The sequence below is a fragment of the Coturnix japonica genome, chromosome 1, assembly GCF_001577835.2.
Source record: "Coturnix japonica isolate 7356 chromosome 1, Coturnix japonica 2.1, whole genome shotgun sequence".
NCBI lineage: Eukaryota > Metazoa > Chordata > Aves > Galliformes > Phasianidae > Coturnix > Coturnix japonica.
The window spans coordinates 41,499,301-41,512,124 of record NC_029516.1 but is presented as its reverse complement, the minus strand read 5'-3'; the positions used below and the strand labels follow the sequence as shown (position 1 = coordinate 41,512,124).

Below are 12,824 nucleotides of genomic sequence, written 5' to 3'. Positions count from 1 at the left end.
CAGGGCACATTAAAGTCCCTAGCAGATTCCAGTTATGCAGCCAAATCCCTCCTATATCTTGGAGGCTGAGACCATGAGGCAGCAGACACTTCCAACGTGCCCTTTTCCCCCCCACCACCCAGGTCCATGTAGCTCTCCTGGATGGTGGCAGCGATTTCTGCCCTCCCAAACCCCAGGGTCTCTGCAAAGATCCCCACTGGGAAGTACAATCCACATCCATTTGCTTTGTTTTCTTCCCACAGGTAAATGCGAGTGTAAAGAGCAAGTTTTGGGCAACTCCAAGGTCTTCTGTGGGATGAAGTATACCTACGGTGAGTTGTGGTAGGCGGTGGAGGTGTACAGCTCAAAGCTGAGCTGTTGCAGTGAGGTGATGTATATTGTCTATGTGGGTGTAGCACGTTGGATTTCAGTGAATGAGCGGAGATATCTTGTTTCCTAAGACCTCTCAGGTCTGTTCTAGCAAAGCACCTCCTCTGTACTGCTACAGTGCAAGGACAGCTTTGTGCAGCACTCCCTCCCATCATAGCTTTCCAGAAGTTTCCTGCACCTGTTTGATCCTGCATGAAAGCTGAAAATGAGCAGGGAGATAATCCATAATGTGGCACTCTGAGGAACAGCCCACAAAGGGAAGTTCAAGGGGCCGCCAGTTGTTGAAATATAGCCTTGGCTTAGCGATCTTAGAAAAAATCTGATTTTGCTTTGCTTTGCTTTCTGGCTGCAATAGTCACTGTGTTTAATCTTGCAGAAGATAAGAAATAATGAAATAAAAAGCACAAAAAAACCAAGTTCATAAATCTTATCTAAAGCGCACTCAGGCTTGCTGCCCTTTCATCACTCAACATGCAAGGTGTCAGCTCAGTGGGAGACAGATGAATTACGTGGCTCATCACAAGTGCTGTAGAAGGGAAGGTTTCCCTGTGCTTCATAACATGCGTTATGAACAGCTATGGGGACCCAGCTGTTCCCCCTGCAGATGTGCTCCCCAGCAAGAAGTTGGGGCTAACTCCGGTGTAATGAAATCATTGTTCTCACTGTTTCATCCAGACTTGATACATTCCTGTTTTTTAATTCGTGTCTTCCCAGTGATAAAGACAAAGATCTTGTCAGCTCATGACAAGGGCTCCCATGCAGAAGTCAATGTGAAGATCAAGAAAGTCTTGAAGTCTACAAAGCTGAAGATTCTGCGGGGTAAGAGGACCCTCTACCCTGAGTCCTGGACTAACAGAGGCTGCACCTGTCCAATCCTCAATCCCGGTAGGTTTGACTCCCTGGGAAGTACATCCCCTCCATAATCCCACAGATTTCATCCTCACCTTTTCACCCCCTCATGCCAATGAGTTTAAGCTACAGCCCAGTGTTGATTAGATTACTGGCATCTGCATCATTTGGGTTCCAGCAGCAATATCCAATTGAATTTTGTAGGTAAAAATATGGTTCATTCTGTAGACTTTTGAACATAATTGCTCTTCATGAAGTGTATTAACAGCACTACAGCTTTATTAGGATAGCTGTATTCGCACAGGGAGTTAGATGCATATTGTGCCATGATTATGTGATGTATCTTTTCAAAACTAATGTGAATTTGAATCCATAAAAGCACATTTAATCCTAATCTTAGGCATGATATTGTACAGAAGATAGAATCTAATCATAAGGGAAGATGCAACTTGCAAAGTGATTAATTCACATCTTCAACTTTCAGAAGAGCTTCTCTTATGCAGTGTGAGGGAAGCTTTGGCTTTACAGTTTTTCACTGAAATGAAGTGTAATCTGTATATGCAGTATCCAGTAGGAACAGGGAAATGCATACTCCAGATTTTCTTCAACAGAGCAAAACTAAGATCCAGCTGACACACCTTTCTTTACAACTCCAAGATAAACCAACTAATTTGGATAAAATATTTTCTTTCTGTAAAGTGCACACTTCACCTGCAAATCACTGATTGAAGCACTGACTTGTGCTGAGACTTATTCTACATGTGCATCTTTGGGAGATTCTTTCAGAGGGGAAGGACTGTCTACTAGGCTGGGTCATGCAGTACGGTTATTCATTTATGAGGTATTTGCTGTCTTCTTTCATGTCCAAAGTGACTGCATTTGGCTTTGAAGGCAATCTGCCCTGATTGTACATCTGCAGTCAGGAGGTCTCCTCAGGTGCAAGGGTCAGATGGATCAGCAGCACTGGGCAGGACTTCCCTGTTTGAGCACAGCAAGACCTTGGATAGTGGTAAAACACCACAAATCTGTAATGAAATAGATACTGCTATTTTAATTTTCCCTATGCAAAGCAAATGCACTCAACAAAGCCCAGATATGGCTGCTGCCTTAACACAAATCTGGAGGAAAGCCACAGAAACTGTCAGAGACCAGTTGCACAGGGCAGCCCCACACCTGACTACCAGCCCTGTGACACCATAAGCTTCAGGGGAGCTTCCCTGGTTTCCACAGCAGAGAAGAGAGCAGAACACATAGCCCGTTAAGGTCATAGCCACTTGGATGTCAGCAGAGCAGCAGAGGTGTAGTTGTTGGAATCCCATCAGTATAAATCATTTCAGCTTTCATATTCAAAAGCATCTGTGCAGCTTTTGGAATCTCTTGGTCCTGGGAGGAAACTTGAAAACATCAATTGAGTGCACCTTAAAGAATGAATCACATCAAAGGGGGAAAAAAACAATCCCAAATATTCATTTCTGGATAGTTGGCAATACCATAAGAGCAAAGTTAGCCCTCTCTCAGGGTAAGAGTTTATGACCTCCAGATGAATAAACCACCAACAGCAGGATAGAAAGCCAAGCTGACATAATGTAATTACTTGATATATAGCTGTAATGGAAATCACATCTCCTAAAAACATAAAGGACTTGAATGATAAAAGCAGAAGAAAGCAAAACATATTTTTACTCTATTTCACGGTGCTGAAGTGACACCAAATGGAGGGTAAGCTCTTAAAAGTTCCAGCAAAAAATAGAACCTCCACACATTTATCAGATCTCACAGGCTGCTTCCAGATGATAAATGTGCCGAGGGTCCCATGAGGGAGCAGAGTGGCCTTTGGGGAGCTCAGAGGGAGATTTGATGTCTTGGCCATCTGCAGGAAGCAGTAGCCCTTCCTAACCTCAGTGCTGGCCCTCACACATGCACAAGAGGGGCAATCCTTGCTAGCAGTGCAGACAAAACTCACAGCCCCCAGTCTGGGTTGTGGCATCTCTGTTGTGTGTTTTGTTTTATCTTCTCAGTTCTGTAAAGTCAGACTGAAAATCTGGAGGGATGAATGTTCCTCTAGAAAGGGAATCAGCAGCTGAAGCAATAATAGCTTTCCCTCTGAGAGTGTGGGCCACATTTTTCTCTTAAGAGGGAGAGATTTAGGAGCCCTTAAAAAGTGATGTTTACAGCAGCAGGATTGACACAACCAAAATGAAGGCCTTGCAAAGGCTGCTCCTGCCATTGCAAATTTCCTGTGTTTACTTGGCAGAAGAGAGGATCTGTGTGCCCAGAAGCTCAGATGGAAGCAGATAACAAATTGTATTGAATTAAAGAAAAACACACTTAACCTTTAACTAGGGGACACTGTCCCCTCGCCACCGCCTCCCTTTATTCTGAGCAGCAAAACAAAAACCCAAGAATACATGAGCAGAGTTCCTGCTGTGGCACCATGATCCGAAATCTCAACTGCTTCTGTGATAATTCTGGTAGTATTATGCCTGGTACCCTCATATTTTCCCCCTTTATACTCATGTTCCAAAGCACTACTACATAAGTTGCACTCAGGTAGTGTTAATAACCCTTCCCCCAAACATAGCACTACACAGACCCTGACCGCTTTGCTGGTTTGCAGGCTTGGAGTACCTGGTGGCAGGCCATGAGGATGTCCGGACGGGCAGGCTCATCGTCAACATGAAAAGCTTTGTCCACCAGTGGAAGTCAGCCCTTGGGAGAAAGGTCCTGGAGATTTTAAAAAGAAACTGCAACTAGATACATGCGGCCACCCTGGGGCATTTCTTCACGCACAGAATGCAAGAGCCTTCACAGAGAGAAGGCCTCGAGGATGAAAACTGGAACATAAGAGCGCCAAAGCGTGTAGCGAGGCATTACGATTGGTAGGCGCTGTCTAATTTAACCCTTCCTGGCCAATGCCCATTCACTCGCCTGTAGCTTCCTTGCAAGGCACTCCCCAAGCCCAGGTGTTGTTGCATTGAGGGGAAGAGAAGGAAGGGTGGCCCTTGGTTTGGCCCCAGGTGAGAGGTGATGAGCTGCTGCCAGTGCCAGCGGGATGGATTTGGGGTCACTTCCAGGGGCTCCCAGAAGATGCTGCAGAGCAGCAGGAGCATGTGGCTGAGAGCTGGGTGCTGTTGCTCTTCACCTCACCGTGCTGTGGGCGGTTTGGGGGCTCAGCTCCCTGCCTGTGGACCTATTGGGTGATGTGAGTTCCTCTGCCCTCATGCACATGTGGTGGATGCCGGTTCTCTGCCACCGCTGCAGAGAAGAGCTGGCTCCGCGGGGCGCAGTGTCTCTGAGCTTTTGGTCCTTGAAGTGTTAAAATACAAACCCAGCCTCCTGTAAATATTTTATTGTATAAAGCACTTTACTACCTGCCACTTCACGGTGCAGAAGGCCAGATTGTGTTTGGGAAAGAAGAGGTTGAAGTTGGCACATGGAAAACCTTCCTGAAACAGAAGCACTCCTGAAGACGCACGGCATAAAGGGAAGGGTGAGCCTGGCACGGCTACTCAGAGCATCCCGGGGTGCAGTCTGAGGGATAGAAAGCATTTGCACTGAAGTCCCAACTTCAGACCAGTACTTGGGCTCCGTGGGCAGGACTTGGCAGTCAGTACAAAAAGAAGAGACTTTGGAATGAAAATACAATTGCCAGCGTAGGAAACTGCCCACAGGAGGAGTGGATCTGAAGAATGGAAAGGACTGCCATTCACATATCCCCACCCAGTGATTCACGATGGGCCTGGAGTTTATTTTATTTTTATGTTAGTATTTAAAACTGAACGCTCCATTTGTTTTCTTCTGTGATATTGTTTGCAATATATATATGGCCACTACACTTCCACATTAACACCCATATGGAATATAGCACAGTTTACTGCAGTTTTCAGCACTAAAGTGTATCTTTTCTGTAAGGCGTCTTTGAAGCACATTGCGTAGTATATTCTGCTCTTGAGTATGAGAGGAAAGAAAAGGCAGACATGCAACATCATAAGAACCACAAGTCTACCAATATGCTTCACATATGTATTTTTCTTTCAAGGTCCTGTGGACTCCAAAAAAAAAATCCAGAAAGTAAAAAAAAAAAAAAAAAAAAAAGGATACTATTTTGGTAATTTGTTTTTATATCTCATGTATGTATGTAATAAATATATTATGATTTCAACATTGCAGCAATGTGGTCTTCATGCCTGCTCTGAAAGGCATGCGAAGGGTGAGGAGAAGCTGCTGTGGGGAGGTAGTATTCACCATATAAGAAAAGGCCAAGACACAGGGATGGCTCACAGAAATCCAGCTCCATTCGTTTGGGGGGTTCTTCTCAAATAATGGGGAGTTGCTTTTCTTGAAGCTGGCCAGATCCTTGCATCCATACAAACCTGGTGGCTGAGCTGCAGAGCGGTAACAGATAAACAGCAAGTCAGGGACAGCTGAAATCAGGCTCACCGCCTACATGAAAACTGTAAAGGAAAATAAAAGCTGTGGAAAGTGAACATTGTGGCAGCAGATGTACATACAAGAGCACCACAAAGTGAAATCAGGCATCAGAAAAGACAAGTGAGAAGGCAAAGGCTTCTTCAGCGATGGGGCTGCTGGAGACCTTGAGATCCCCTCAGCTCCCACCTCCTCATCACCTCCCAGCCCAAGTCCTGGCAGAACCAATGTCCCCTCCTACCACTGCCAGGGTTACACAGGCTCTAGGCTGGGCTGGTAACACATACATGGGGCCAGTCCCCACCAGTCATCACTCACTGCAGAGCAATGTGCTCCTCTGGCCTCGGTGGAAAATTCCAGGCGTGTTTAATATAGATGTGCCGACAGGCTGAGTCTTTTGGGAAGTGACCATACTGCTGAACGTGCCTGGACATCTGGTACTACCAGGCTGCAGAAATGGAAAGTCAGGTTGGTATGGGTAAACACAACAGCTCTGGAACAAATAGCTGCAGTGCTGTTGTTGTTGTTGTTTTCTTAAACCTTTATTTTTAGTTATTGTATTGACTTTAGTATCCACAGCGTAGAGAATAAATATCAAAAATATCTGGTGGCTGCTACCCCAGCATCCAGAGGAGCACTGCCTCTGGTACAGCGGGAGGAGATCAGCTGTCCCTGATCCTTCTGGGCTCATGTGTTGATTTTTCGATGACGGTGTTTACAAAGCATGCCCCTGCCCAGGGATCACCACTTTTTTCTCCTCAAATTCATCATGGAAACATTACGAGTGCCTCTGTTTTTTGCTGCAAGGGAGGGCAGTGAGGCCTCAGCAAGCTCACAGGCTGGGAAATACACTGTATATGGAAAACTTGCTGCCTTTTTGAAAGTGTTAGCATGGTTGAGAGGCTGAAGCCCCAGTGATGCACTTTGCCATGCCCAAGACATGCAGCTCAGGACATCCTCAGGCTCTACCTGAGCACATTCTGAGAAGTATACAGACATAGAAGAAACTCCCCAAGGTGTAAAATCCAGTCCAGCCCCAGGCTTGAGACACATGCTGGGATGCTGGAACAAAGGAGAGAGATTAGAATCAAGCATCCATAAGGCTGACAATGACTTCTGAGGACAGGATCTTTCATCACTGTATTTCTTATGCCCAATTTATACGTCTTCCCTGCCTTGTTCAGTAGATGTTAAACATTATAACCTTATGATGTACAGTTACAGAAACACAACTGTTCTCCATTTCTGCTGCTCTAGGAGCTGGCTCTCCTTCATTCACATCAGGTGCAACTTGTGCTTGGACCTTGGGTGTTTGTATGGCCTCCATGTGGTCACAATTATAACCTTTATCTGGGCCTTTCTGTGCTGCTCTCTCCCTTTCTGGGGAGCTTTCCCACTGGCTCATGGGGCTCCTCCCTGCCAGCAGGAGGGCAGCACTGCCAGTGCTGCTTGACCATAAGAGATGAGATGGACATCACCAAGCAAGACAAGGATGGGCCCACCATCACCACACCCAGTTCTGTTGGCCAGGTCTGTTCCCTCAGCCTCATTCTGTGCTGGTGACTCTTTAACTTTGACACATTAAAAGCAATAACTACAGAATGCTTCTGAGCAAAAAGCCCTCATAATTGGATAATGGCCACAGTGCATCAGTTGCTTGGTTTCCTAATGCCTGGAGGGAAGCATGAGATGTTTTTCCACCCACAGCCCTATTATGAAGTTGACAAGGTCCTGCTCCCTGCAATTCCCATTAATTTTACCGCTGGGCTTAGAGATTTATGACAGCTTTGTCTGACATTCGCGAGCCAGACAGGTATTGTTACATGCCGGTATGGCCCCAGCAGCAGCCAGGCATTGCTGTCCACAAATGGCTGCATCCCAGCCAGGCTGTGGTGTGCTGGAAAACTCCCAGCTCTTGAACAGAGGAAGACTGAATAACTGAGAATTGCCCTGAGCTGCAGTCTGCCTTAACACCCCCAAGCAAGCCATACACAGGCCAGAGAACAGGAATCACTGCTCATTCTATGTTCAAACAGTAAGCAGGCTTAAATCCTTAGAAACCCCAGAACAGCCAGCACATGAGGACATGCACCAAGGACATGGCACACCTGTAAGCTAAACCTGCTGTGGATTGGAAAAAGTCCAGCACACACCTGCCATCCTGCCCAGCAGCACAGGAGCAACCGGCTGCCACTGTCATCCTCCTGCTTCCAGCACACAGTTCTCTTCTACAGCCATGAGAATTCTTCTTTTTTTTTTCTCTATAAAACATCCAAAACAGAAAGGAAATAAACAGAACTAAAATAGCTGCAGTATAAGAGAAAATACCATCGGGGTTCCTGTTCACAAGGCTATCTTGGCATTTATCTGAGGCTGCTGACATCCTTCAGAGCCACCCTGCCTGTGCCAGCTGGATGGTCAGAGTCAGGCTTGAATCCACAACCCTGATTAACTTCTTGCTCTATTCTACAGTTCCTGCCCTGTTATTTCCTTGCAGTGGCAGTCAGCAGCTCAGCACACGCTGGAGCACAGCCCCAGCACCAGCCCTGCCAGCCAGGGGCCTCCCATGGAAGCCCAGGGGTGCTGTGGGGCCTTGCTGTGTCTGTGCCATTTTGTCCTGACCTCCCATCCCATTCTTGCTACCTGAATAAACACGATTTTAATAATAATGAGCCATCCTTTACTTCCAGTTAAGGAAATGAGCTGGTCGATTATCTTAAGCATCACATAACCCAAACAACACAGATTCCTATCAAGGGATCCAAGGAGCTGCCCACGGTAAGCTGAGGAACAAAGCTCAGGTACTGGTTCCCAGAAAATGCAGCATCCATGGGCATTATAACTAGGCATTGTTTGTGTTGCTGCACATTCCTGCAGTGCTTTCCACTGCAAACCTGCTCAAACCGTGCAGCTCTGCCAGCCACTGTGACCTTTTCTCATCAATATAAGACAACACATGCTGGTTTTGAGAGCTGGTGGCTGGTTTTGAGAGCAGGTGACTCTGCGTGCTTTTCTTCCTGCACTGTTGTATGATTTTCCCTTGACTTCACCTCCCTCACATTCCCAGCCTTGGAGCCCTCTGGTATCTCTGTACCCATTGATACAGGCATGTCCTTCACACAGGGCCACAAGAGCAAGTCCTCTGAGCCACCAGTCTCCAGGACACTCACACAGCCCTGCTGGAACGTGGGCTTTCATCCTGCCCAGGGAGAGAGGTTTTTGCAGCTCTCACTGATTGTCAGACTGCTCCAGAGGGACACAACGACAGCCTGAACTCCTGCTGCTGGGGCTGCACTCCACTATGTCACCACCGCAACAGCAACAGGGCTGGAGGTGGTGACCACAGAATCATTGAATCATGGAATTGCTTTATTTGAAGGTACCTTAAACATCATCTGGTTCCCACCCTCTGCTGTGGGCAGGGTTGACACCCACCAGCTCAGGCTGCCCACAGCCCCATCCAACCTGGCCTTGACCACCTCCATGATGGGGCACACACAGCTCTCTGGGCACCCTTGTGTACTCACCTTGTGAGTACAGAATTTCCTCCTCACATCTAGCCTAAATGTCAATTCTGTAATGATAATGCCACAATGGACCGAGATGACTACTTGTACAGAAACATTCCTTTATAAAAGAGAGGAAAAGCAGCAACCATCAGCCAGTGATAAGGAAGAACCTACAGAAAGACACCAAGTATGGAGAAAAAACATAAAAGTGGACTAAAAAGACAACTGCTCCAAAAGCACTTTGACTACCGGGTAGGAGCTGGTACCCCAGGCCCTGATTGCTCACGGAGCCAAACACAGCACAGTAGGGCCATGGGCTGGTTGGCACTGGTCAGTCCTGCCGTGGTCAGGGTGCTGGTTGCCCTCAGGGTGAGCAGCACGGTGCTACACAGCGCTCCACGGGGGGTAGGGGATGTGCAGCCACTGGCCTGCAATTTGCATTTAAAGAATTCATAAAAATTCCAGCTTCTGCAGGGTTTATAACCTTGACATTTTTTTATCACCCCCTGGCTTGTTTCTGTTTCCCTTTGTAACCAAACAAACCCATACAAATTAGTATTCGAAAGTATGCAATTAGCAAGCCGCTCCTGCAGCTATGCAGTTCTCCTGCCACCGGCTTCCCAATGGGGGAAATCAACAATAAAGAACAAAGAAAAGAATTTGCTGCCTCATATTAATGACTGCTGTTTGAGGACAGCATTTGTATTTTAAATGAATGGCTCACCGAGGACAAAAAGGTCAGAACTGCAGTTTGCAGTGACGACAGAGGAGCAGGAGGGCGAGCGCTGCAAGCAGACAGGCGGAACAACACGCTCTGCTTGCTGGGGAGGCCTGGACCAGCAGCTGAATCCACACATTTAGGGGTCAGAGTGTGGACATATTCCCAAGAGGTGCTGCAGGGATGGTGGGAGCAGGACTCACCTCTCAGTCACATTCATGAGCCCTCTGGCACATGGTGTGGTTTGGAGATGGTTGGCACACACAGTGTTGCTCTGGGATCCCTCCAGATCCCTTCCCTGAGCAAAGCCACACATCTCATCTCCTCCTGCTCTGACACCCTGAAAGAGACCTTGTCCTGTGTGATGCTGTCTGTGGACATGCAATAAAGACCCTGCCAAAAGCCAACAAGAAAGTTAGTGCCTACACACTGAGCACAGCTACCTGGGAATGCTTCTTTACTACCTTCACTTCTTCATACTGTCTAAAGATCGTGTACCATGAGAAACCCAGTTGAAACCTGATGTTGGTTCAAGTTGTACTGCCTAACTCCAGCTCCCATCTGTGGGCATCCTTCAGGAGAGGAGCTCAGCCCTTTCCAAGGCTGCAAGCTGAAGATGAGCCAACACAGGAATATTTTAACCTAGAATCTGCAGCAGGGATGAAATAGTTGCACCACAGAGCTCAGCCTCCAAACAGGCCCTGGGGTGCCCCAAGATGGACTTGGAGGACAGAGGTCCCTCTTGTCCCAGGCTCACTCTAGTGCTGACTCCAGGGCAAAGCTTTTCAAGAAAAATAAGGAGATGCTAAAGCTGAATGACTGCTGAGCTCTCTTATTTACCATAATAATAAGAATAACATTTCATTAAGTGCATGTTTCTGCCAAAGCAACAAGCCTTTACCTGTGACTGTGTGTGAAACACAAATGGCCTAAAGGCATCACACCTGAAGGAGAAATTCCAGTCTCTTGAATAACGTATTAACATTTTTAGCATACATTCAAAGCAATTAATGCAGCAGGAGAAACGTGTTCTGGTCTCAGCACCCTTGATAACCCATAAGGGACAAGAAGGAAGACTGCAACTTTCAACCAGATTCTTTATTTTTACCCAGATTCTCGGGAACAGTGGTTGCAAAATGAGCCAGATGAAACCAGTCCTCTGCAGCTCTGCCCCCCACCTTGTCCCTCTGCTGCTGCTGAAGCACCCAGCAGCTCAGAGATGCTGGTGAGTCTCCTCTGACCTCTAACCTCTTTTCAGGCATTTTGGCACTTAGTGAAAAAATCCTTGGCTAGGAAAAGTAGTAGCTAAAAAACTATCTATTAAAAAGGTGTTCCCATGGTACAAGTTAGACCTTGTCTCCGGCAGAGCAGGCAAATAAACCTGTTCCAGGCAGGGAAGGGTGAGAAAAGGTAAAATACTTGGGGATCTCCATCCTGTAGGACTAGCAAGGTGTTAATAGTGCACTGTGGGAGAGATGGAGATGGAGGAAAAAGGGTGCTGCAGGATGGGATGCTTGCCTTTTCTTCTGTGTTTATACCAAGGTTTTGCCAAGCTACAGCCTGGATGCCTGACCATAACACCTCTAAATGTTCAGCATAAACTGTGCTGAAGGTCAGCAAAACAAATGTGCCTGGCACAAGCAGGAGAAGGGAGGCAGGAATTGTTCAGAAGACCAACAATGTCTCGAACCTGAACTATTTTTGCCCTACTAGCTGGGAAATCATTCTGCTTGAAATAGTACACGCAAAGGGATGATGGAGATTTTTTTAGCAGACTCTGAAAAGAGGACGTGCATAAATTTTGTTCTGCTCCAGTGGCTTACCATACCCATTTAGCCCTTCTTTGCATAGGTGAGCTTTCTATTTTGCAGAATGGAAAATAAAGAGGTTGCTGGCCTCTGCTTGCACCATAGAGCCATGGAGGAGACACCTGGCCTGCACCCTTTTTACTCCGCGCTGCAGTAATGTGAATGAAATAACATTTTCAGAGTGCAAACAGTGGACTTAGTGCTCCTGCTCTGCTTGCATGAATAAGTCTTTTAAGCTCCCCTGCCCTTTCTGCCCCATGGCTGCATAGAGGAATAAAGAAAAAGTCCCATTATGTTTGTAGTGGCTAAAATTAGAAGTGCATGCTGAACCAAATAAACTAAGCCTTCAGGCCTTCCCCCTGTCTCTTTCTGCTCCTTAAACCCCTCTGCTGAGGCTCTGTAACCTGGAGGGAGGAGACTGTTTTGGGAGAGTAGCAGGTGCTGTGCCAGACACAGGACAAAAACCCCCAAGCCTCCATTCCTCCTGAGCCTAAGTCTCACTCACTGTGGCTCTGACACAAGGTGAGTGTCTGGTGCTACCATCAGCATCTTTCCCTCCTAACTCCTCCAGGTGCTGTCAGCTTAGTGCCTACTCCCAGCATATCCATCTGCCTCACAAACCCCTCCTTGTGCAGACACAAAGGAATCAGAAGTTCCTGTTGACACCTGGTTGGTAGCACGCAAAATAGCCCTCCGGCCACACGCTTTTGCATGCCTTCAAGGAGCTTGACTCCCTGTCAGAGGAGCACAGTGTAAATTCAATCTACTTTTTTATATCATTCCATAAATTCTTTAGGGGATGTGACCATCTCAGTGGGCAAGCAAAGGCCCAGCACAAGTGCAGCGTTCCATCTTTCCTATGCTCGCTGTCCCTACAGTAGAAATTTTCCTTCTGAGGTAATGGGATTAAAAATACCAGTATCTACACACTAAGAATTAAGAAAATAAGGCTTTGAGATTCCATGCAGCTGGGTTTTCTTTCGTAATGGCTGTACAAACATGCGAACCATCAGCAGATAGAAAAGGAAACTTTCACAGTAGTAAATACAAAAGTGGACTTGGCACTTCTTCTTAAAATGAAATACTATGAATGCAATGGAGTTTATTCATAGGAAAAGGCAGCATCATAACAAACATAAATTT

At 46.7% G+C, this 12,824-nt stretch overlaps 1 protein-coding gene across 2 annotated transcripts in view; it reads left to right on the top strand.

The window, feature by feature from the left end:
• The window catches only part of NTN4 (netrin 4), a 30,829-nt gene extending 25,548 nt beyond the window's left edge, over window positions 1-5,281 (top strand). For both annotated transcript variants that reach the window (XM_015858534.2, XM_015858525.2), the window contains exons 8-10: window positions 243-311; window positions 1,084-1,254; window positions 3,836-5,281. In XM_015858534.2, coding sequence (XP_015714020.1) covers window positions 243-311; window positions 1,084-1,254; window positions 3,836-3,972 — 377 coding nt within the window. In that variant the 3' untranslated portion in view covers window positions 3,973-5,281. The remainder of the gene's footprint in view (window positions 1-242; window positions 312-1,083; window positions 1,255-3,835) is intronic.
• The last annotated feature ends 7,543 nt before the right edge of the window (window positions 5,282-12,824 follow it).